This window comes from Rhinolophus sinicus, linkage group LG15 (assembly GCF_036562045.2).
Source record: "Rhinolophus sinicus isolate RSC01 linkage group LG15, ASM3656204v1, whole genome shotgun sequence".
Taxonomy (NCBI): domain Eukaryota; kingdom Metazoa; phylum Chordata; class Mammalia; order Chiroptera; family Rhinolophidae; genus Rhinolophus; species Rhinolophus sinicus.
Genome location: NC_133764.1, coordinates 22,592,525 through 22,617,221, shown reverse-complemented (window position 1 = coordinate 22,617,221; position 24,697 = coordinate 22,592,525). Strand labels below are relative to the sequence as shown.

Sequence of the window (24,697 nt, the reverse complement as noted above, 5' to 3'; positions counted from 1 at the left end):
CAGACAAGGCACTGTATGTGAACACCTTGCCTGGGCGGGCGGGGGGTATAGATTCCCCTTGGGAAAATCATTAAATCCTAAAGATCATCTCCATGGTATCCCTCCAACTTGGGAAGGACATGCCCAGTACTTGTCCTGAGAAACTTGGCTCTTGACCTTCTGAAAGCATTAGAGAGACAGAGTCTCAGTGGTCAACTCCTCAGTGTCTAAACTCACACAAGGTGTGCTTCTGTAGGAGCTGCTGAAGCCAGAGCAGAGGCAATGGAAAGGCGTCTAAGCAGAGACATGCTCACAAGTTGAGGGAAGTGGCTTCTAGAAAATCAGCCTTGGGGATCTTCTGAGGCTTCCTGTGCTCACTACAAGGGTTATGTCCACCATCCCCTTCTTACTACTCTTTGCCTAAAGTTTGGGGGAGCTTCCCTCCTAAGAACAAAGGCCAATAAGTGTCTCAGATTAAGCCTCCACAAGGAAAGTACCTCTACTCCAATTGGCAGGTTACCAGGGCTAATTACTAATAAGCAGGGTACTCACTCACACCACCTTTAATTAAAAGAGAAAAATGCCCTATTTAGTATAGGAAACTCAGGGTCATCTTATGAACCTGACCTCCCACTACATGGTCACTAGACCACGGCCCCCCACTACAATCCTTGGTGCTTCCCAGCTTTCTCTGTTTAGTGTATTTGCACTAAATGCCCATGGCACTGGAAATGCCTTATGGATGTCACAGAGCAGTCCTTGGAAGAATGAGAAAACACTGCAAACTCCAAGTGCTACCAGAAGCCAGCCTGAGTCTGCTACAAACACCAAAATCAGTATCTTGTTGGAAATACTCAATTCTCTAAAAATCAGATTGGAAGGAGCCTCCAAGAGGGAAAGAGGGAAAAACAAAACAAAACAAACCAGACTCCGCAAGGAATAGTAATAGTCACCATTTATGAGAGCCGCTATGTCCAGGGATAATACATATATCATCTTATGAATCCTTCCAGCACCTGCACGAGTGGGTGTGCTCACTTTACGCATTGAGAAACTGAGGCTCAGAGATCCCAGAGACTTGCCCAGGGTCACACAGCTAGAAAGTGGCCAGGTTGAGATGGGAATTCAGATCTGCCTCTATAGCCCATGATTTTGTTGCTATGCCCTCTGAATTTATAAAAGCATTTCCCCAGAGTATCTTCAGTGTATATTAAATGTTGAGATTGTTGCTGGCCTGGGCACTGGGATTTTTAGAAGCTCCCCAGTTGATTTCAAAGTGCAGTAAGGCTTAGGAAATGTTGTCCTAGAGTGGGGGGCTGCAAACTGTGCTCCATGAGCCAAAGCAGCCTAATTTTGTATGACATGAGCTCAGAACAGTTTTTACATTTTTAAATAGTTGGGGAAAAAATCAGAAGTGGACTATTTTATGATACGTGAAAATTAAAGGAAATTTCAATTTCAGTCTCCATAAATGAAGTTTCATTGGAAGGCAGCCATGTTCATTGTTGACATACGGTCCATGGCTGCTTTTACTCTACAAAGACAGAGTCAAGTAGTTATGAGAAGAGACAGTGTGGCCTGAAAAGCCTAAAATATTTACTATCTGACTCTTTACAGAAACAGTTTGCCAACCCCTCTACTAGAGTTCTTAGAAACAGCTAGGATGATGACCACAATTGATTTGATTTGATTTGGGGGCCATGTTTCATATATATATGACAGATATATATATATATATATTATATATATATATATATATATAATATATAATATATATATATATTATATTATATTATATATAATATATATATATTGTATATTGTATATATAATATAATATAATATATATATATATATATATATATATATATATATATATATATATATATATATATATATATATATATATATATATATATATATATATATAATATATATATATCATATATATGTCATATATATATATACTGTATTAAAATTACGCTGATGGTAACCACTTTGAGCACCTCTTGTAATTGCAGAAGTCAAACGTGACTTGTATTCATCTTTTGTTATTGGTATATATTGAGTACTACAATTTTAATAGTTATTCCCTTTCTTAAAATGTGTATAGAAGGTGAGAGGTTTTGAAAAATAGTCGGTAACCACAAGATGGTCATGGGGGTTTGAAAATTAATTTGGGGAACGTACAGAGGGATAGTGGATGGGGGAGGGGGGTTCACACAGTGTGAGGGATATAAATGATAAACGTCTAAGTTTTGCTTTGTCTTGTGCACCTGAAACGAATTAAAAAATAAATTTAAAAAAAAAAGTATAGATTTTTTTTGGATATATATATACATATACATACACACACACACACACATATATATTTTTTTCCTTTTTTAATTCTTCCCCATTTGTGCTGGTACTTCTTGAAAGTGCGTAGAGGCATAAGGCCAGATCTTGTGCCTTCCCATCAAGCAATTAGCTTCAAAAGACCCTTGCACAAATTTCTGCCTCTCTCAGCACCTTCGGTGTTTAATTCTCTCCAAGTTCCTGTCAGTTCTCATCAAACCTTCAACAAACAAAGTCCAAGGGCACTTCTCCCATTACCTGCAGGCCAGGGGTATGTGCTTGCAGGCAGCTTCCTTCCTCCTCAGAGCTGACTGGAGGCAACAAGGAGTCCTTGAATCCTCTAAGGGTCCTTCAGGGGGATTAGGCATGGCCAATAGGCTGCCTACAGTGATAGGACTCCAGTATCTCCTGGCCCCTTTGTGCAGAGGCTGGGAGCCCCGCCAGCTCCGCAGCCAGGTTTCTTTGTATGCAGGCCAGGGTTGGTCCCCTATCAGAAGAAGGCTGCTAGCAGAATGCTCTGAAGGCCAGGACTCTTAATCTCATTAATATCCTGATTGTCTTCCCCAATCTAGTGGCAGCCCATGGGGGTGATACCACAAGATAAAATGACCTTCAAATTTAACAGATAAAATGGCAATAAGATGAAGTCCCTATGAAGGAGAACACTGGGGCCATGTCCACCACTGAACTCCAAGTCAGTACAAAAAGGTTTCCTGAAAGAGCAGACATTTCACGGCAGGATTTGTTTCTCATCTGAACTGAAATAGTCTGCTACTTAGGGACACTGGGGCTTATTTATTACGGGGTTTGCTGCTGAGATGAATATTTTTACAACTGCCCTCATAAAACCCCTCCCCTTGTCTGCTGCCCAGGGAGGGGGCGGAGTTCCAGAGGTGAGCTGAGGTGCCTGCACTGTCTAAGAAGCCCCATTAAGTTGTTAAAGACATTTAGTGCCCCAGACAGTGCTGACTGCAAGGGCAGTTCAAATCCCCACCCAGATGGGGATGGGGTCGTGAAAGAGGGGGCTTTGATTTCTTCCCTGGACAGGGCATAGCATCCACCTTGGTCAGGGTCAATAGTTGGGTGGGTGGGTGGGGAAGCAGTAAACTAGCCAGAATGGGAGACCCCCACCCTCACCCACGTCCTTGGCCATGCTCTCCCAAAGCCTCTTTGTCATTCAGAGTGGAGCAGCAAGAACATGGAAGAAGAGCCTGTGGGGGGATTGTGTGTGTGTGTGTGTGTGTGTGTGTGTGTGTGTGTGTTGGTTTTCATGCCTGAAAAGTTCTTAGCATATACATTCTGAAAAGTTCTTAGTATAAAGCAAAAAGAGATGGACAGTGTATAATAGCTCAAACCCTGTCTCTGCCATTTACTAACTATATGAACTTGGGTAAATTCCTTACCTTCTAACCATCTCACTTTCCTTGATTATAAATGGGGATAAGGATACAGATGGTTTCTACCCATCAAGGTTGCTGTCAGGATTAAAGACGATGAAGGTAGGTGCTCAGCCCATGGCCCTGGTTCCCAGGAAGTGCTCAATCAACACTAGTTGCTATGATTTACATTTAGTTACAACCCTGCCATTGTGGGCACTTTTGAGATTTCCTTGGGTCCTGTGGGTTTCGGCATCAGGGAAAACAATAGCAACATACACATATCCTAGCCCAGAGTTTGGTTTGTCTAAGACCCAGGGTTAGATTCCTGCAGCCAATTTGGGAGATGAGACTGGGGGTGAAGGGGAGGCAGGATGCTCTCATCTGACCATCAGGGCAATCAAGTCCACTGGGCTCAGAGAGAGACAGGAATAGAGTTCAAAGGGAGGGAGGGGTTAGCAGCCACAGAAATGAAACGTGTCTTAGGTAAAGAGACATGTTAGGTAAAGAGGCTGTGGTTCGGGGCAGCTGAAAGGTACCCTGCAAGGGCTTCTGCCAGCGCCTGTGCCTCATTTTCTTTCCAGGAGAATGAGCCCCTAACCTCCACTCGAAAAGTGATCGTGCAAGAGTGAGGACATTATATGTAGGGTAAATGAAGGCTGATGAAGACCTTCTGCCCCTCCCTTCTGTCTCAAGGCGGCCAGGTGAGTGTGCTGGAGGTGGCCAGGTGAGTTTGCTGCAGATTGGAGCAAAGGGTACAGTGATCAAGGCCACCACAGATCACGCCGCCAGATCCCATGGTTTGGGCCAAGGCTAGCCCAGCTCCCATCCCACGCCAACTTCCTCCTCCTCCTCGAGCAGATCAATATGAGCACCAGTCTCCAACCAGTCCCTTTCCTTGCCACAGCCCTGCTCTCTGACCTTTTGGGGGCCTTTCCCTTGATTCCACTCCAGAATGGAGATAGGGGCCATCACTCCAGGCCGGCTCAATGGCCTCAGAATGGGCTGTCATGAGGCCTATAACCAGGGACAGCTCCTGCTGGCGAGAGTTGGAATGGGGTGGTGGTGCAGATAAAGGTTTTCCAGCCTGAAGATAAATGGCTGCCTGCAGCCTGCTACAGTAACTTCAGGCCCCCAAGAAGAGCAAACAAAGGGTGTCCCTGTGGCACTCACTGGAAAGATGAAGGCCCATCAGCGGCAGCCAGGCTGGTTCAAAGCCCCAACTTAATTGTCAATTAAGCATGCGTAAGGGAGACAAAGCCATGACAACCCTGGGCTGCATGCTGATGTGTGATTGTAAAGCCGGGAGGGGCCACGCTGAAAACAGCTGATTTTGCTGACAGTGTGTTTGTAGGGCACCTTGTAACCAATCAGCCGCTGACAGAGGCAAAGTGCTCCTCCTGCCACTCCTATTGTGCAGGACATTCCAGGACCAGGGTCACACCGTGGTCATTGTGGGCAAGTGGGCCACAACGCAATAAGCGTGGCTGGGAGGGAAGGGGCTCAGTTAGTGAAGGGATGCGCTCCCCTCCAGGCAGAGGCTCCAAGGGAAAGATTTGTCTCTAAGGTACCTCCAGTCCTCCTGACTCAGAGGCTGGTGTTTGAAGGGGAGGGGGTGTGGGATTGGGGGACCGGGGCCTTGTCTCCCCAGCTCAGCCTCAGATGTGCTGACTCTGGATGTTAGTTTCTCCTCGGCTACCACAGAGCTCTCTTTGTATTCTGCATCCAGTGCCACTTTGGGACTGGTTAGAGACCAAAAGACCTTACCCTGGTCATGAGCACCATGATGGGAAATGCAGCATGAAGCTCTGCAGACCAAAGCCTTCCCTGCGCACTGGGCTCCAGCCTGCTGTCTGCCTAGCCCCAGGCACATTCCCTAGGGGCCCCGTCACAGCTCATGTGCCACCTACCCCTGGCAGCCTGAGAAGGGGACACAGGCGCCGATCCCAGCATCTTGCACCCCAGCCACCAGCCCAGTGGCCACCTGTACTTCCAGTTCCAGGGCCAAGGCACATCTCACTACCTCTTAGAAACAAGGTCCCAGTATGTGAAACTCAAAAGGAAACAGCTTTCTGCTGCCTGTCATTTTTTCCACTGCCACTTGTTTAGTCCTCTGTGGTAACAAAAATAATGATAATGATAGTAGTTATGGTTTATGGGGAAAGATGGTGTGTATACATTCTCTCATTTAACTTTCACATGGACCCTAGGAGGTAGGTACTATGTCTCCATTTTACAGAGAAGAATTCAGACTCTGAGAAGTTACGTGAATTGGCCATGCTGTAGTTATGAGAATTAACCTGGCTAGTTAGAACCGGTTAAAAATGAAGTCCAGAGAATCCAGTCCCCAGATGTAGAGAAGGACTAACTTGATGACCCCTGAGTGAAAATTAAGGCAGAAGGAAAGGCAGCCACTGAAAATATACAGTGTCCCACAACTAGGGCTCCATAAATAGTAGTCTTTCTTGATGCGCAAAGCCCCCAAACGTGATCTCAACCCCCAGCTTGTTCTGGGAACTCCACACTGGTACGTCATCTTCCAACCACATAATAAGCTCACAAGGGCAGGGATGTGTGGTTTAGTCACCACTAGCATGGTGTTGGGACTTGGTACACTCAGCGTGTACCTGTGCTGTGCAAAGCATGGCATGGGAATCAGCAGGCCTGAGCTCTAATCCCTGTTCTGCCCATCGGTCTGTGTGACTTTGATGAGTCACTACCTCTTTCCAGGCCTCAGTTTCCATCTCATGATTTTTAAAAAGGCTAAGACTTCTGGGGACCCCAGAGAGGCCAATTCCAGGGGGACGTGCCTTCTCAGACTAATCAGAGGGGTCTCTGGGCTGCCGGGTTTCTAGGAGCTGCTGCCGTGCCGCCAGCCCCAGCTCTCTGGGCTTTCTGTCAGTACACATTGCCTAAGCTAATGACCCTGTGCTGACCTCACCGCAACCCCAGCTTGTCAGAAAGCTGCTGGGCCTTTGTGTGGCTTGCAGGCTCCCTAACTTTGGTGTGGAGATCACAAGTCCCAGCACAATAGCCATTGTCTTCTCAATAATGCCCCTTGCCCCAACCACGCCCCCTGCAGCTCCCAGCTCCAGCTCCGTGGATCATTGCAGGCGGCAAGTGCTCCAGTCCTGCTCAGTGCCGGCCACAAGCCATTTGCCACCGCCCTCTGAGCCCTGCTTTGAGTTTCCATAAGAGGGCTAAGTTCTTCTGCAATCAGGCCCGTGTTGGTCTGGGAGCCTCTCAAGAGGAACGCAAATTGCTCCCCATGTGGACGAGCCGTGAGGCCTGGCCCAGGCTTCATGCTGGACAGTTGCAGGCTCCCAGAGACCCCTGAAGAGGTCAAGCTATGGGAGGGCACGGCGTGGAACGAATGTGTGGCTACTGCCCAGCTGGTGGTTCTGAGCCTATCCCCCACAACACTTAGTTAGGTCAGGTCCAGATCTCAGGCCTCTCCCAGCAGAAGGGCAACCAGCAGGCAAGGGGAGGAACAAGTTTCAGAACCACTCCCAAGTGAGAAACAGTGCTTGGCTCTCCTTTCACAAGCCCTTCCCCAGAGCAGACAGGAGCACTTAACACACTTTGTCCACACAGCCACGAACCCGGCCTCAATAAGCACACCCATTTTGGGAAGCCAGGTTTCCCAGATGAACTAAGCCCCAGGGGGAGAAGCACTCACCCCAGCCTACGCCTGATGCCACACTCAGCACGCCCACAATGAAGATGTGGGATTCCATCCTGCCCAGCCCACCCCCCACAGCAAAGACATCCTAGTCCAGGCCAGGGCCTGGCACACAGAAGCACACAGTAGATACTTAGCCGTTTTGGGCCAATTCATCACTGCAAAGATTTCAGGTGACTGACTCTGCCCTGACTCTGGCAGAGCACAGAAGCCAACAAGCACAGGCCCATAGAGTGGCCCTTCCCAAGAGGACCCTGGGCTTCTCCTACTGGAGCTGGACAGAGCTCTGAGGTGGGATATGGAGACAGTGGAGGAGGCAACTGCTCTGCCTGCAGTTTGGAAGTAGCTCCCAACAAGGCAGCCTTCTCCATCTAATCTCATGGCAGCACTGATCTGCTGAGCCAGCAGCCACAGAGAGAGAAGCAAGGGGACTAGAAAAGAACAGGGCAAAGGGCTCCCTGGAGGCCAAGGAAGGATTCAGAGGAAACGACCACAGTCACACACTATTTTCACAAGAACATTCTGTCAACAGGTGGGCACCGGCCCTTGGACCATCCCAAAGCATTTCCTCCTCTTGAGCCGGATGAGACCCTTGGGAGAAGCAGTCTGGTTGGGTAGCCGAGGCAATGGGGCCTGGGGCTGGCTTACCTGACAGCTTGTTTGGAGGAGAAGCGCTGGGCTGGTGGTGGGGGGAGCTGTGGGAGAGGAGGGGGTTCAGGCTGTGCGTCTGGTTGGAGCTGTAGGCGTCCATGGCCAGCTTCTGCCGGAACGCTTCCTCTTTCCTGCGGTTTGCAAACCAGTTGTAGACACGGACCTCAGTGACCAGGTTGGAGCCCAGGCCATGGGCTTTGGATGGAGAGACACCTCGCTGCAAACATTCTGCCCTGAGAATGAACAGAGGGGAGAGGGTGAGTGAGGGCAGCCAGGAAGAGGGTACCTGTGCTTGGTCCCAAACACACAATCACAGAGGTCTCGGGTAAGAGTGTAAAAAGGCCCAGCAGAGAGTTGGGAGCCCAGGGAAAAGCCTGTCTGGAGAAAAGATTGCCCAGGCAGTTCTCTGATGAGATGACTAGAGTGGGGCTGACCACACATACTGAGCAAGCTCTGCTGCCTAGAAGTCAGGGGCTTAGCCTCTGATGTGGCTCCAGCACGAAGAGAGCAAACTGGGGACAGGCAATTCAGGAGGAAGGTCCAGACTGGGCTTTCTGACACCGCCTTACGTTACTACTCTTCCCAACCTACAAAAGGCAAGTTCTTCGCTGGCTGTCTGAGTCCCTTCATGGCACCCTAAAGGACTTCTGTCTTTTGGGGTTTAGGCACCCCAGAAAGGTGCCAGAAAAGCCAGATCCCTTATCTGTACTGCAGGAATCTCCCACAAAGGGCAAGCTCGGTGAGGTATAAAGGAGGGCATACAGAGATGGCTGGTCTCTAGTTTTATCATTGCGGGTAAACCCCTAATTCCATGGGGTCAGAGAGATTCTTAGACACCCCTGAATGCTGGCAGGGGGAGAGCGCACAGCCTGAGGACTCTGTGACATGTACAGCTGATCCCTTGGCCTCCCCGCTTTCTGGCCTGACCTCGCCGATCACATCCTTCCGCTGCCAGCCCAGCCCAGCGCAGAGACGCAGACAGAGAGCCCACAGGTCCTGGCCAGAGCAAAGAGCAGATTTTTTAGGAAGTCACTGTTGGCGTCAGGGAGAATGGGGCAGGAGTGAAGGGAAAAGGTATCTCAAGGATTTCTCATCGTTTTCTTTAAAATTACATGTAGTTGTTAAGATGCAAAGAGAACTCTAATCAGTGTGGTCAGAGTGGGAGGCACAGATCCAACTCATCTTGCTCTCCTCTTAAGTTTCCTTTTGGACCAATAGGTATACAATTGGTTGAGGCCCGAGCCAGTCTGTGTAAGGAATATCTTTTCCCTGGTTTACATGAAGGGCAAACACAGGATTCTCATTTCACTGGCATCATATTTTAGATTGGCACTCTTCAGAGTATCTTCCCTGGAATAATAATAGTTCATAGGGATATGCCCCAGAAAAAAAAGATTCCCTGGTTAACAACCAAGTCAACAAAGCTGAGTGGATTTCTTGACTGCAGGACTTCTCAGAGCCTTTAATATATTAATGTACGTCACAACTTCCTAAAAGGAAGTACATATGCATATGATGTTCCTCAAATTTATATATTAACGAAGTAAAAATCAGGGTTCTGCAGAACACACTTTGGGAAATCCCGATTTAGCCACATTTATCTGGGTGACTAGTATTTCAATATCCTAGGACTGAGGGGATGGATCTTGGGTGCATGTGTTTGCCCACCTGCTCAGGTGAGCTTCTGGTGGTGTTACCTGTTGCATTCCTCCACTAAGGCCTCCCTCTCTTCCTTGCTGGGGTTCTTTTGCCGGTCGTAGGCCTGGTACAAGATTTGCTGGGATGCGGGCCCCCATTTGAACCGGTTGCGACGCATCTTCTTGTTGGCGGGCTCAGAGCAGGCGTCATCGGACTGCCCAGGCCCCTGGCTCTGTTGACTGAACTCTGGAAAGAGAAACAGCAGCTGATCCTGACTGCTTTTGTCTGTCATATTTCCAGAACTCTGGACTGTCTGGTTGAATTCTGAAAAGAGAAAGGAGTAGATTTGATAGGGTCTGTAGCCTTCACTTGGTAGACAGACAGACAGACGAACAAAAACACTTACATTCTTCTCCCCTAAGCTTTGCCATCTGCTGTTATTGCCTGTGAGGGTGCAGGCAGGAGGCTCACAACAGGCCCCCTCACTGCCCACCTCAGGTCACTCCACCAAAGCCACCCCTTTCCTTTCTTTGAAGGAGCTCCAATGTGGCCAACCATTGTTTTAAGAGCAATTTATTATTATTATTTTCCATTAGCTCGCTGGCCTGAGACATGAAGCAACACGGTCTCCTGAACTCTTGTATTTTCATGTCAAGGGGATGAACTCAATCAAGTCTCAGGTCTAGGGAGAAACTACTCAAAGGGACGATTTGCAGCTAGACAAAATATTCAGAGACTGAAAATAGTTCTCCCCACCCCTCTCTTTCCTCATTTATCCTAGGTATCTACATTGTAATGTTATGCTCTTAGAAAAACCCCAAACACAAAACCTTTTGACTACAGCTTTGAAATAAATATAACTGGAGCTTTGTATTGGAAAGAGAAGTTCTTTAAATCTCAGATAATTTCATAGGCAATGGTGTGTGTGTGTGTGTGTGTGTGTGTGTGTCCAGGGGTCCACTTATGAGGGAAAGGTTTTACAGACCCACTCACACATTTGAAAGATGGCAAATGGAAATAACGGCAAACATAGGACTCTTTTAGGAATGGCATTTAATGAGTTGGAGAAAGATAAATGCAGATGGAATGATGCTTCTTGTCTGTCCATTCCCAGGACCCAGGCATATCACGACCCTCCGTACATTTTCGTTGAATGAAAAAAGATGGCGGCTTGCCTGGTGGTGATACCCTAGCCTATACGGTTTAAGTGATATTTAATATTTACTCATGGAAGAAGACAGCTTTGTTGATCTCTTCCTCATATCCGCATGAAGCAGGGTTCATCAGGGTGATTGATTCCATTTTACGGATGAATAAGCATAGAGGCCAAACACCTTGCTGAGCAAGGACACATAACAGATTCATTTCCTAACGGCTGGTCTCCATGTTCTGGACCTTGATGTTTTTCTTTCTCGGTTCCTAAAGTCACTCCCACAGGTCTCAGAGACAACTGGATCCAAAATCCTTAAGGTTCAAAGTCAGGCCACTACTTAATGCTGGAATCCCCTCTACCACACCTTATCTTGTGGTCCTTGAGTCTGTATACCTTCAGCAATGGGGAACTTACTACTGATCAAGGGATTCATTTCCATTTTGGTCCGTCACAAGGAGCGGTGGGCCCCTAACCCATCTGGACTTAGCACCCCAGCTGCAGGTGGTATTGGGCTCTTTTCACCAGTTGCTGACTGGCCAAGTCAAGAGCCATCTCCCTGGTTGATGGACTGAACATGTCACTGAGTCCCCCTTTTATTTGGGTCCCACCTACTTTGAGGATTCTCAAGCCACTTGGGGCTCTGTTTTCACTGGTTCCCAACAACTCCTTTAGATACCTGAGAGAGTCTGCCAAATTTACTGGCAGGAAGTTACTGACTCAATGAGATAACGTAGGGCCAAGTACTTAAATTTCCAGTCTCTCAGCTTCCCCATCTGTGGAATGGGTCTGGGTAAAAGCCTAAAGGGCCCTAACTATCTTTAGAACATCTATCCTTAGTCAGGATGATGATGATGACCCAAATTCCTATTGAGGTTATTCTTTTCAAAATGCTTTCACACCTCTTATATTATTTGGTATTCACAGCAGCAATCTAATTGCAGTTATTTTAGGGACAATCAGAGGAGCAGAGAGAAGTTGCCTGCTCAGTGGGGTTCTGTCTCAGTATCTTCTCTCCTCCCTGGAGCCTTGTGGAATAACTATGAATAATAGCCAAAGCCAGTATGGATAAGCCCAAGGACCCAGGATTAATCTGAGCTTCTTTCCTTGACGTGAACAGATGTAGTAACAGTTGACATTTATTAAACCTTTCGTGTGGTGAGGTGTTGAACAAAGTCCTCTAAATGGGTCCCTTCATCTAATTCTCACGACCTCTCCACGTACCAAGTATTGCTATCTCCATTTTTATAGATGAAGAAACTGAGGTTCAGACTGGTTAAGTCTTTCTCTAACTCAAACTGAAGTTCAGACTTGTCCCAAGTCACATGGACGTGGGGCAGAAAACAGGATGTGAAACAAGCCCTTGAGACCCTAAGACTTCTAACCAGCTGACTTTGAATTCGCTCTTGCTAAACAAACAAACAAACAAACAAACAAAACCCCACAAACAATACACCTACAAAGCCTTCAAATCTGACTTAGGTGGAGATAAAACCGACTCCTGAAGTTTTGTCTGTGGTGGGTGTGAAACACATTCACAACCGCCCATACTATGGGGGCCGCCTGTCTGTCAGCTGCCCTTTGAGGAGGCCGCAGCTGGCATGGTGTTCAGAACCCAGAGCATGACGGGATCAGCCAGGCTGACTTGCCTGTAAGTGCTCAGAAACATCCAGACTCTACCTAGCCTCTCTCAATTTTTGAAAAACTAGACCCATGTTCTCCAGCCACCACCAACTCTCCTCTACTTCTTTCCAGATTAATGGGAGCTAGCGGTGGGGGCAATAAGAGACAGAAAATGTTCACTGCCCATAAAATTTGGAAAATTTGGGTTCAGTAGCCTTTTACATAGGCTCAGAAGCTGGCTTGGACAAGGAGATTCTATGTGTATAAATGGGCCCATAATATTGCCATTTATTTGTTTGTTTGTTTGTATATTTACTTACATATTTATTTGTTTTGGTTTTTTTAAAGAAAATTTGTGATCATGTAATACCTTTTAAAAATTCTCCCCCATCTTTCCCCTCCCTCCCACTCCATTCACTTGTGTCTCTCTTTCATTTATCTCACTTCCTAATTTTTATCCCGTGATTGTGTGTTATAGTCATCTATCAGATTTTGGTTCAAATGTCACCTCCTCTAGGAAGCCCTCCAGGATGTATCCAGGCAGTTTAGCAATTCCTCTGCTGCCCCTTGTATATACCTTTGTAACAGCCTTTAGAAAGCAGTTGTCAGTATTTATTCAGACATATCATGCCTTCATTAGGTTGTGAGTCACTGGAGAAACGAACCTGTTCCCTTTTCTACAGCCAAGCACAGTGCTTGGCCCCTAGTAGGTGCTCATATAATATTTACAGGATGAAGAAATGTTTCTTCAGTTTTATGTCTCATGTGACTTTGAGCAATAATACAACGACAACAAGGAATTTTTAAAAATTCCTTGCAGAGACTATCATAAATTTTGGTACAATGTTCCTTCTCAAGTATCTTGAGAAATTTTCTGGGACTTCTTGTCTTTTTAGAAGCTTCCACTGAGCCTTTCCTGCGTCCCTTTCCTTTCTGAGGGAACTCCCATTGAACACAGAGAGGCAGCTCAAACTAAAGATGTCGACTGGGCCTTGGATTAGAGTGAGGGCAGGTTCCAAGGGTTCTCTGGCCTCTGGAGACTGTGGATCCTGATAATGGGCTTTTCAGGAATTAAAGAGTTACTTCATGTCAGAAACACAAATTCTTACAGACCGAGTCACCATGGATGGTGGATCAACTCTGAGCCTCCTCCCCTATGCAGCAAGGAGCTCTCACTTTGCTTCTTCTAATCTATCCATTTTAATGCTTCCAACAAAAGAGCAAACACTCACAATATGAGATGAATACCTAAAAAAACCTTTCCTTCCACCATGAAGGCCTTTCTAGTCCATGGACATTGAGACAATAAATACTCAAACAATCACTTCTGAACAGTGTGTGATAGAAAACAAAAGTGATCATCAAAGTGGCCATCTAGTGAAAGGGGAAAAAAACCCAACACAGAAAGTGATGGAAACTAATATCTTGACAAAGACAGAGAAGCCCATAACTCAGAGGACAGTGTGCTAAAGAGTGACAACGCATACAAAATTTTCCTAGGAAAAGGGTGGGATCAAAATAATTAAAGTATAATGTGAAAGTATACTTTCCTAAAATAAAAACAATTATGTTATTTGTACTCTTGACATTCAAATGAAGTTCAAACTTCCCTAGACTTCAAAACAAGAATTTCTCGGTATTACTGAGTGGAAGAAATCTTGGGACCGAAAGGAAATTTGGGCATGGGAATGGGAATGACAAGAATTGATTGGTTAGAGTTCCAAAGGCAGATACTTTTATTGTATTCTGCCTTAGCCAGGAGTAGCTTCTTCTTTAGTCAGGGTCACAAGATGAGGACCCCCAACTCTACCAGTTTGGGTAAATGTAAGCACCTTAAATTGCTTCAGAACTTAGTCACTACCCCCTCCCCAAAGTAAGAGGGTCAGGTTCTGAATATATCTACAGAGGGTGCCAAAAAACATGTACACATTTTAAGAAAGGAAAAAACTGTATTAAAATTGTAATATTATATACCGATAACAAAAGATGAATACAAATCCTGTGTATACATTTTTTTTTGGCACCCCCGGTATATACACATGTTACCTACTTGATTTCAAAGAGAAGGATGTTGGAAGCAGGGACCAAAAAATTCAAGGTACATTGCACACACTGAAAGACTTGTCAAAATACCTGGCGGGGTTGTAAGGGACTGTGGAAGAAGAAAATGACATAAGTCAATCCATTGTATAGCAACTATGAAGGCCAAATCCACCTGCCAGCTTCCTTATATTTCCCAAGTGCCACACAGGCCTTCTTGATGAAGGGGAAACTGAGGCATCCCACAGGGGTCAGAATTAGGGCAAAGGTCATTCCAGGTTGAGGCAGAGGCAGGATTAAAACACTTACGTCGAAGGATCTCCCGTTGCTTTCGGACATACCAGGTGTACAGGGCAGCACGTTTCTGGGTCTTCATAGGGGTGCCCTTGTTGAGATGCTGGGAGAGGTGTGACTGGTTCAGACCCGTGACATCAACCACCTCTCTCTGGGGGATGTTGTGTTGCTGCATGTAGCCTTTGATCATTTTGGCAGCCCTCCAAGGGTCCTCACTAGACAGATAAGTAGATGGTTAGGATGCTGGCGGAAGTTATCTGGAGAGAAATACTCTCTTTCTAGGGGTTTTACCTAAACTCTGTGCAAAGCGCTGACATTCACCTATTTCTCTTCTTGTCCAAGCTACATCCTTGGGAGAGATGTAAGACCAAAAATAGAACCTAAGTAAAAGAGGAGATGAAAGCTCCTACATAGTACACTCCATCCCTTTCATCTCAGATTAGGAGGGGAAAGACGAAGATGACTTCCTGTCTTCAGGAGTGGGAAAGCATTACCAGCACTCACTCATTAAGCAGAAAAAGTTCCTATTTTATCTTGCTTTCCTTCATTTTCTTGTAATGACCGAGACTTAAACGACAGGAGACCCACTGGAAAGTGGAGAGGCCATTTGCTTGGGGCTGGGCTGGCTGATTCCAAAATGATGGGGCTAGCATTGGTTCCTAAAGTCACCTAGACTTCTCCCACATTGTTTTCCTTCTGAATGGGTGGCTCAGTTTCTTGTCTTATATAATAGGAGTAAAATATATATATCTACCTCCTGAGACACAAAGAGGACTTTTTCGCCAAATGTTAAATGATTTTCAGCGTTTTAGAATTTTTAAGTACAACGCCAAATGTTAAATGATTTTCAGCGTTTTAGAATTTTTAAGTCCCTTCCTGGGACTGAAGAATTACTCCACTGAGATGAGACAAGTAACGTTAAAAACAAAACAAAACAAAACAATCACACAACAGCTGTACCTCCAAAATAAAACCTAATGGGGATGAATAATTTCAATTTCTGGATAAGATATTAACGATCCCCAATGCCTTGTTTTCCTGTATTCTTACATTCCTGCTTTAATTGGGTAAGAGTATATGGAAGGCAATATTTCTCCCAAATTTCAAGCTTGAGATAAGAACTTGCTTCTACTTTTCATTTCTCATAAACTCAGATGTGCAAAAAGTTACTTTAGAACAGTGTGTTACTGCCTTTGGATTTTATTTATTTAAAATGTTTTCAACTTTGCCAGTATTGTTTCTTGGGTATTGAATAGGTGACTTAAAACTGAGATGTCATTTAAAACAAAAAAAAAAACAAAAAAAACAAAAGAGAGAAAGAAAGAAAGAAAATAATGAACAGTATAGAACAGAAGTATTAAAGAAGCAATACATCCATACACACTATTTGTTTAATGCAGGTACATATTTAACTGAAAAATAACTGTATGTTTATGTATATAATAGCCTGATAGAACATGAAAAAAATGAAGGGAAAAATTAGTTTCAGGTGAAACAATAAAAAAATGACATAAAGCAGAGGGAAAAAGGTAAAAACAGATACAGTGTTACAAATTAAATAATCAATTTATTTCCAAGTGGTGCCTATAATATGGCAAGTAAAATAAATTTTGTTTAATGAATTAAAAATCTAATAATTAAACAGATATTTTGCAAGCATTTGAATAACTGATTATTTTAGCCATTATTTGATATTAAATTCGTGAGAACACAGGCTTTGATAGAGATGTTTTTGAGAAATTCAAACTTTTGATTAATTACACATAAATTAACGAATTTCTCAAGTATTTATAAAGGCACTTTCAAGTAATACAATATAATGAAGTAACAACAAGAACAAAAAATGAGAAAATGCGTTACAGTTTCAAACATGGAGAATTCACCTAGAGTAAGAGAAAAATAATGTACCTTTTTGTACCTGTAGAAACATCAGAGATCATTTGAAAGCCTATTTCTGGCGAATATTTCCACAGATATTTTAAGGGTGGAAAAACACTTTCAACAGATTCAAACGATAGCTTCTAAAGTTAGAAAAAGTATTTGGATTTTAAAAGTGAATACTACTTTAACAAATTTTTTGGCAGTTTTTGTTTTGCTTAAATTTTTTTTTTACCTGTGTTCATTTTGTGTGTCTAAGAAACCTAGCGAAATAGTGTAATGTTCTAAGAGCTAGGGGTTCTGTGGAAAGAGTGAATTAGCTTAACAATTGGGAAGGTTAAAAAAAAGCAGCAGCAGCATCCCAAGAAAACCCTATAAACTATAGCAAACCTTTAAGCCCGCATTAAAGGACTAGAGTTGGAGGTAAGATGGCGTAGTTACCTTTATCGCTCTGACCCCAGAATTTACATATATTCACCGGAAGAGCCCGGAGAACTGGTTACTTTATTAAAATTGAAAATACAACTCAGGTTCAGGGGTTTCCATCCCCGATAAATACACGGATCCGGAGAAGCTCGCGCGGCCTTTGTGCTACGAGCGCAGGTGTCAAAAGCCGGACCTGGGTGCTCGCACAGTTTGCCCAGCTCGCTCCTTTTCAAACAATGCCTTCGCGGCCCACGAGCAGAAACGCCCTGAACCCCAGCACAGCTGGCCGCACGCTGCTTAAGAAGCCTTAATTCCTGCTGCGTAGCAAGTAGCCACTTTCCAAACGCCACCGGCGCGCCAGCCTGGGGCCCGCGAGTGAGGCCGGGCTGGACCCGGAGCTGAGGACCCAGCGGCGCGCAGGTCCCCAACCTTCCTTTCTCGTCTTTCTCTTCTAGGAGGTATGAAGAGCTTCCGAGCGCTCCCCAAAGTGACTTTTCCTGTTCTTTTCTTTCCGCCTTAGGGAAACAGGGTGGGCAAAAAAGGGAGTGCGTGTGTCTGCCGTTCAGGAGCCGACTGTGCAGTGACCTGGGAACCTCTAGCAATTTCTTGAAAAATTACTTTAATAAAGTCCGACCACTCCCGAGGTGGAGGAGGGAAGGCAGCACCCGCTTGGGAAGGGGAGAAAAACCTTGGGTTCTGTCCTGCGTCTCCACCCCGGTGAGGGTCTCGGGCCCTCTAACCTCGCTCCCCGCTCAGCTGGAGCCAGGGCTTTGCGGAGGGTAGAAAGTTAAGGTCCAGGGCCCAGGGCCAGGCCCGGCTCTCCACGGTTCTGGCCCGCGGGCATCAGCGACCCCGGGGCTGCGCTGGGGACTAGGTGGGCTTGGCCGCAGCGCCCGCAGCGCGGTGCGTGTGAGCTGGAAGCCGCAAGCAGCCCCGCATCCACGTTTTGATTTCCTTCCCCTTCTAAGCCCCGTTTACAACTTCACCAATGAATAACCCGCCTCTCTTTTCAACCTAATCACAACTTTGTGTATCTTTCTGTTGATGATTTATAGAAATAAATTAATAACACCCTAACTCCACGTGCTGCAGTTTATGTTACATTTCGGCTGTGTCCAGCCCTGCGCGGGGCTGAGCGCGGAGGGGCGCCTTCGATCGCCCCGGGCTTCCCAGATCCTCCTAGAACGCGGCTACAAAGGGGGCGCCGGCGGCCTGGCGAATGGGCCTAGGCCGGGCGGGCCGGGTGGCAGGCAGCTGGAGCTCCTTAGTTTGCCAGGCTGCCCCGGCGCCTCAGCTGCTCGTTTTGGCCCCCTTCCCCCTTCCTACACACGAACGTCGGAAGGGGAGAAACCGCCGCCACGCGAGGAAACAACCTCAAACCTACGAATTTTAGCAAAGTATTTTGGGGGGAAAATCTAGAAGTCCTGTGATTGTCTTTGCTACAGAGTAAGCCGCCAGGTCCCCAGATCGCAAATTCAAATGCAAGGTCATATCCCATCCCAAAGTGACGCTGCGGGCGTGCAACCGAGGCTGCCCGAGTCCAGGACGCGACTTTAGTCCTGGCTCTGCCGCGAAACCGCGGTGCTGAAGTGTCCGAGGCCACGCGAGGGGTTAGGTCCTAAAGCAGGGTGGCCGCGAGCGACGTGCGGTCAAAGGGAACCGCTCCACTCCTTGAATAATTAGTAACCAGCTGTCAAAGCCCTACACCGGTCAAGGAGGCCCAGCAAACGATCCCGAACCGGGAGATAAACTGCCGGCCAGCCGCCTGAATTCCCGGGGACGCCGGGTGTCAGCAGTAAGATCCGGAAACGCCCTCCGTTCTCAGGTGGCGACCAGATCCGCCGCGAACTGGGGTTTTAGCCGCATTTGCCCCTCGCTTGCATAGATACGTGGTTTCTTTTGCCCGGTGAGGGTCCACCCTGACCCTATAACATGCAAACATTTCCCTTTGCAAATCTAAACACTTTTGCAGGTGCGGGGGGGGGGGGGCGGATTCCGGATAATCCTGGGCCTTGCATGGGCGCTGCAGATAGGAGTGCCCACCTGAGAACTCGTCCCCCAGATCCCGGGTCCGAGTGACGCCTGTCCCTCTGCAAGAACACCAGGACGCCGTGCCCTAGGTCGGCCTGCGTTTTCCCGGACGGGAGAGGGGGCGCCCGGGAGAAATGCATGGTTTGGGACTTGTGCGGCCCGAGCCTCTGCTCCTGGGAAACCACTGATGTTTCACGGCACCTACTCGCACCTTCAGTTTCGTGGGCAAACCTCTAGGCAAAGGGCTTCGCAGCTCGGATCTAAGAGGCCCAGCCCCAGCCCGGCCAGGAGGGGCCCTCGGGCCCGGGGCACTGGTCTGGGCAAGGGGAGATAAAGCCTCAGGCTCGGGGCTGTCGGGTTGAGGGTTTGGGAGGGGTCCAGGTGTTGGGAGAGAAGCGGAGCGCCCCCCGGGGGACTTCTCTGGTGGGAAACCGGCACAAGGCCCAGGGCTCCAGGGGTTCGGCGCGTACTCCCCGACTCTGTCTGCACCTACCTGAGCATCCGGTCCACCTCCGCCCGCTGCTCCGCCGCCTCCTCGGTGTTGAGCGCTTGCAGCTCCTTGAGGATGGGAGGAGTGTCATAGTCGTCCCCGTCCTCGGAGCCCTCGTCCCCGGACAAGCGGCCCTTGGCGTGGCCATTCGTGAGAGTATGGAAGACCGGCTTGGTGTCCGGTTCGGCCCCGCTCCCGGGGGACAGGGGCAGGGTCTCCAGCTTCACCCCAAAACTCGGGGATGGCAGCAACTCCTCCAAGGCCTGGACAAGCACTTCCTTGGTGACCCCGGAGCTCAGCAGGGCGCTCAGGAGTTCTTGCTGGAGCGACGTGAGCTTGGACACCATTTTCCAAGGACAGAAAAAGAAGGGGGTGTGTGGGTGAAGAGAAGAGGGTGGTGGGGAGTTTCACAAGAGAACCCCAAGTCCAGGAAGCTCCCCACCCTTCAGCCTCCAGACACCTGTTACTCCCCGGGGTCCCGGAGTCTCCTCCGAGAAGTCAGAAAACTTCTAACTTGCCATGATCGCCACCATTAGGCCATATAAGATATGCAAATTAATGGGGAGGGCCCGGCTTTCGGCAAGATGCAAATGGTTGTGGGGAGGGGGGAAAACCGAGAGAGAGGGAGAGTTTGAGAGGCAGACGTGGAGAGCTGGAGAATCGGGCGGGAGCGGGGCTTGCCAGGGTCCATTGTACTCACGCTGGGGGGCTGAAGACCTTCTTGTACTGGTTCTGTTTATCAGCCAAACTTTAGCTGACCTTTGGACTTGTTAAGCAAGTAATTTGCAGCCTAGTGTGGAAGACTCCGGGGCTTTTCCACCCGCCGCGGTCCGGCTTTAGTCTGGAGAGAAGAAACTGCACTTCGGGGGTTCAGGTGAGAGCTGAAGGAAGTTGGGGTGTTCTTGGAAGGAGATGGAGGCGGATGGGAGAGTCGAGACCCTCCAAGGTGACCCAACCGACTCAGGCGGTGGGCCAGGAGAGCCAGCCCGGCGGAGGGGATACTGACCGCTTGAGAATGTATGCCGAGACCTGGGGAAAGTGGGGCGTGTTAGGCGGGGTGAGGGCGGATTACCGTTTAGTTCTACCTGGGTTACCATTCTGCAGTGCCCAGGCCCTCACCAGCTGGGTCTGGCAGTTTGGATTGCAGAACTGCCGGCTCCGAGAGCGTAGGCGAACGGGAAGCAGGCCGGGAGAACCTTTGGAAGGAGGTGCAGGCTAATTTATAGCTGGGGGAGTAGCCAAAGTTGAGTTCCTCCAGCAGCCGGGCGACCCCAGCACCTCGCCTGGCTAAACCGCCGGGGAGCTGGCCGCCTGCTCTCCAGTTTAAACCCAGAATACTATCAAAGCGCCTATGCTTTCGGGGGTAAAACTAGGATTGCAGGGCCTCCTTTGCGGTGAAAGCAAAGCTTGGCTTGCAGCTGGGTGGACAGTTAGAGCCACGTGTCCCCCGACCCCGGCCCACCCACTGATTTTTGGTTTATTTGTAGCTCCAGGAAACAAGCGGTTCCTGGGGTCAGAGACCGCGCTCTGCCCACGTGAGGTCACGGAGACAGCGGCGGCAGAAGGCGCAAATTGAGAAAGCGCCCACAAAGCCGCTGAGGAAAAGACGTTTTTTCCCACCCGGGCCGGGCCAGGAAGGAAGCCGGGAACCTTCCAGCACTACAGGAGTTTCACCTGAATCTCCCTGAGGCGCGGAGTGGAGAGGAAGGAGGCCTGAGGCGCACCTGCAGGCTGGACCTGACGTGCAGAACAGAGGAAGGAGCATTGTAAATTCCTCCACTCACAGACCCATAGCTCCTGGGGCAGCAGACACCCCTTTCCCCTCTCTAAGCCACTCTTTCCTCGTCTGTAAAATACTGATACCTGCAGTGCAGGGGGAGGGGACTTGTGTGCATTGAATGAGACCACTTGTGAAACCCCTTAGTCTAATAATAGCTTTCACACTTTGCAGTCTGGGAAGGCAGGAAATCAGTTCCCAGTAGTAAAATCGAGCTCCTTTGGAGGCTTAGGGTTCTCAAAATCAGGCAGATCTAGCGCTGGGGTTGGAGGTACTGAGAGATGAGGGACAAAAATTCAGAATCCGCAGGGGATTTGCAAAGGAGCTTCTAAGCAAATTCTCCTGTCTTTCCCACCTTTAAGAGATCGTTAGAAGGAAGTTGGGGTTAGTTTTGGGAAGACGGGAGTTTCAACGTGGAGGAAGGAGGATTAGCAACTCTCAGTCTGCTTGACTCAGTCAGATGATCCAGAGGTATGAGGGCTGAGACTCCAGGTATGACTTATTCAAGTCAGGCTGTTGAGGAGCTAGGCTGCCTCTTAAATACAGTATCTGCTACTGCTGCCTGGGCCACCTGTGCTGGGAGCCAGAAAGAAAGGGTTGCGTGCATGGAGCCCTGGGGAAGATTTCCACTATCTCAGTCTTTTTCCCTGAGAAAGGGGTAATAAGTTCATGGAAATGAGGACCCTTCACGTCACCTATTGTGTTCTAGTTTGTTGTAACATATGGCAGGTCTTTGCTGCTCACAATTCCGCCCACTGGGAGAACATTCTCTGCCTACCCAGCTCCCCTCAACCAGGATAATGAAGTGTTGAGAGTAAATGTCCCTGGAGAACAATCTCTTTTTCTCTGTCTCTCACTTGTGATCATGATAGAAGCAGTCAAGTGTAATGAAGATCAGTTTCTGTGTTTAGCTGGGAAAACCCATTAAAAAACCAGCAATCACTTCCCTTTTAACAACAAAGCTTTGATTTGTAGTTCCAACTGCTGTGTGCCCAGTCTGACTCTCACGCTTCCTTATCTCTCAAAATTCAGGTGTCAGTAAACCCATTCTGCCCCCTACCTCCAAGCAAACTGTGAACATACAGGAAATTTCACAGAGCACAGGGAAACTTCCTATGAGTGTCCAGGTATGTTGTGCAGGTGATCTATTTATATCCCGCAACTTCCTGTAACCCTCCGATCCAGATCTACCTTGTATATGCCACCTAGTGCAGTATGGGTGCTCACCAAGTAACGGCAATGATAGATCTGTGAACAGATCCAATACCTACCCCCTTCATGTGGAAATTTAAAAAGGAAAGTGTGAGCATCCCAGCAGACAGTCCTTTAGGATGTGAGCCCAAAATGCTAAGTGAATTATTTCATAAAACCCTTTGGTTAAACTTCCCCCAAATAGAGGAAGCAAGAGTACAGTGGAAATACTCTTTGTTTATGCTTCACATAGGATAAAATGGTGATGGACTAATATAGTGGCCCCAGTTTAAAAGTGGGAAAATAAGACAGGACATTTGAAGGAGGCGGCTTGGAGCCATTGGAAGAAGTTAGTGGAAGGACTGAAATTGGGGCTCAGGATTTTTGAACAGGGGTTTAGGATGAAAGAGAAAGGTCTCCAGCTTTTACTGTTTCAGGAGGTGGGAAGTTGAAAGTGGCGGGGGGTGGTCTATGAGGGAGAAGTGGAGAATTCATAGCCGAGAAGAGAGGGTAGATGTTGGAATCAAACAAACCTAAATTTGAGTCTCAGATATGCTTATCCAGCTGTGCGATTTGGGCACTTTACATAATCTTTCTGAACCTCTATATTCCTTTTATTGCGCTTGTACAAACAGTCTTCCCTCTACTTTCCATGGTTACCCTGCTTTGCTTACAGCAGGGAGTGCCTGGTCTCCATCCTCTGCTGCCCCACGCTCCAAGATTTTCCCATTGGTTCCGGAGTCTCTAGAAGACCTTAAGATGAAATCATCTCTAGAGTAAAACACAAATACTACCCTAATCTGGTCTGAGGGAGATTGGGGGTCTGATTGTTAGAGAGCAGTGTTGCAACCTGAAGAACATTCTAGATTGCAGTTAGTAGCCTGAAGTTCTAGCTCTGGATACAACATTCCTTTCTGGATGACTCTTCACCTTCCCAAAGGCTTTGGTGAGCACTTTCTCTGGGCCTCTGATGCTACTTTTGAAAAATGGCCAGTTGGTTTGGATGACTAAGTTCCCTAACTTTTCTATGATTTGAAATTCCTAAATGGTCCTAAATTACCAGGGTGTCCATTTCCAGGCCTTTGGGCGGATGGTCCAAGAGGTCAGGCCAGACATCTGTGCAGTGCTGGACATGGGACTTTTGACTAGCCCATGAAAAAATATACCACAGACAATAAGCTCCACGAGAGCAGGGACCATCTCATATCTTACTCTTCAATGCCTGGACAGATGCCTGATACATAGCAGTCGTTCAATAAACTACGTGTTGAATAAATGAATAAGTGTTCATCTCTGGATGATGCCGTTGAGGATGATTTTTATTTCCTTATTTGTACTTCTCAATTTTCCAAATTGTCACCAATAAAGTTGTAGAATACCTTTCCCAGACACAAAAGGGTATATACAGTGCCATTCCATTTATATGAAGTTAAAAAGCAGGAAAAACTAATCCATGGTGATAGGTTACTTTGAGGGCTGTATTCATAGGGGTGGGTCATACGGGAGCTTTCTGGCGTGTTAGAAAAGTTCTGTATCTTGACTGGGATGGTGGGTAGATCATTAGGCTACACATTTCGGATTTATGAGGGTTGCTGTAAATTGTAACTAGTAAGAAGTAATTTAAATTAATAATTCCAAAGTGTAAAATGTGAAGAGCGGAGGCCACCTCCTTACTCCCTCCCAACTATTTACTGTTGATGCGTGACCCTCCAGATTCTGTCCCATTTACCATGTATAGTTTATCATCATAGACCAGTATATTCCAGGGGTTGGAATTTTTCTATAAAGGGCCAAATAGTAACGTTTTAGACTTCGAGGGCTATACAGTCTTTCTCACAACTATTCAACTCCGTTATTGCTGATACATAAATGAATATGCGTGGCTGTATTCCAATAAAACTCTTTATAAAAACAATTGCTTGGCTGGATTTGGTCCGTGGGCCACAGTTTGTCAACCCTTGAATAAACACCTATGTAGGTAGAAATCCATAGATAAGAACGAGACCTGGGGTCATCTCACTTCACTTCATCTTTGGGATGAGGAAGGAGATTTAGGAGGAGAAATGACTTTCCTAAGAGATATAGCTCGGTGCACTGGGGAAATCTTAGCTTTGGAGTTAAATAGACCAGCTGCT

General features: G+C 47.2%; 1 protein-coding gene and 1 long non-coding RNA gene across 7 annotated transcripts in view; one reads left to right on the top strand and one right to left on the bottom strand.

The window, feature by feature from the left end:
• HNF1B (HNF1 homeobox B) overlaps nucleotides 1–20,253 on the bottom strand; it is a 51,960-nt gene extending 31,707 nt beyond the window's left edge. For 3 of the 6 annotated variants that reach the window (XM_019732599.2, XM_019732600.2, XM_074319553.1), the window contains exons 1-4: nucleotides 19,598–20,253; nucleotides 14,785–14,984; nucleotides 9,722–9,986; nucleotides 8,022–8,257 (exon numbers count right to left, since the gene is read on the bottom strand). In XM_019732599.2, the coding sequence (XP_019588158.2) occupies nucleotides 8,022–8,257; nucleotides 9,722–9,986; nucleotides 14,785–14,984; nucleotides 19,598–19,941 (1,045 nt within the window). In that variant the 5' untranslated portion in view covers nucleotides 19,942–20,253. The remainder of the gene's footprint in view (nucleotides 1–8,021; nucleotides 8,258–9,721; nucleotides 9,987–14,784; nucleotides 14,985–19,597) is intronic. The other 3 variants (XM_019732601.2, XM_019732602.2, XM_019732603.2) reach the window with 1 other exon arrangement.
• Nucleotides 20,254–20,328: 75 nt separating this feature from the next.
• On the top strand, nucleotides 20,329–24,474 carry LOC109447885 (uncharacterized). Its single transcript, XR_002137436.2, has 2 exons — nucleotides 20,329–20,468; nucleotides 21,082–24,474. It is a non-coding gene; the product is annotated as an uncharacterized LOC109447885 (long non-coding RNA).
• Nucleotides 24,475–24,697: the final 223 nt, after the last annotated feature.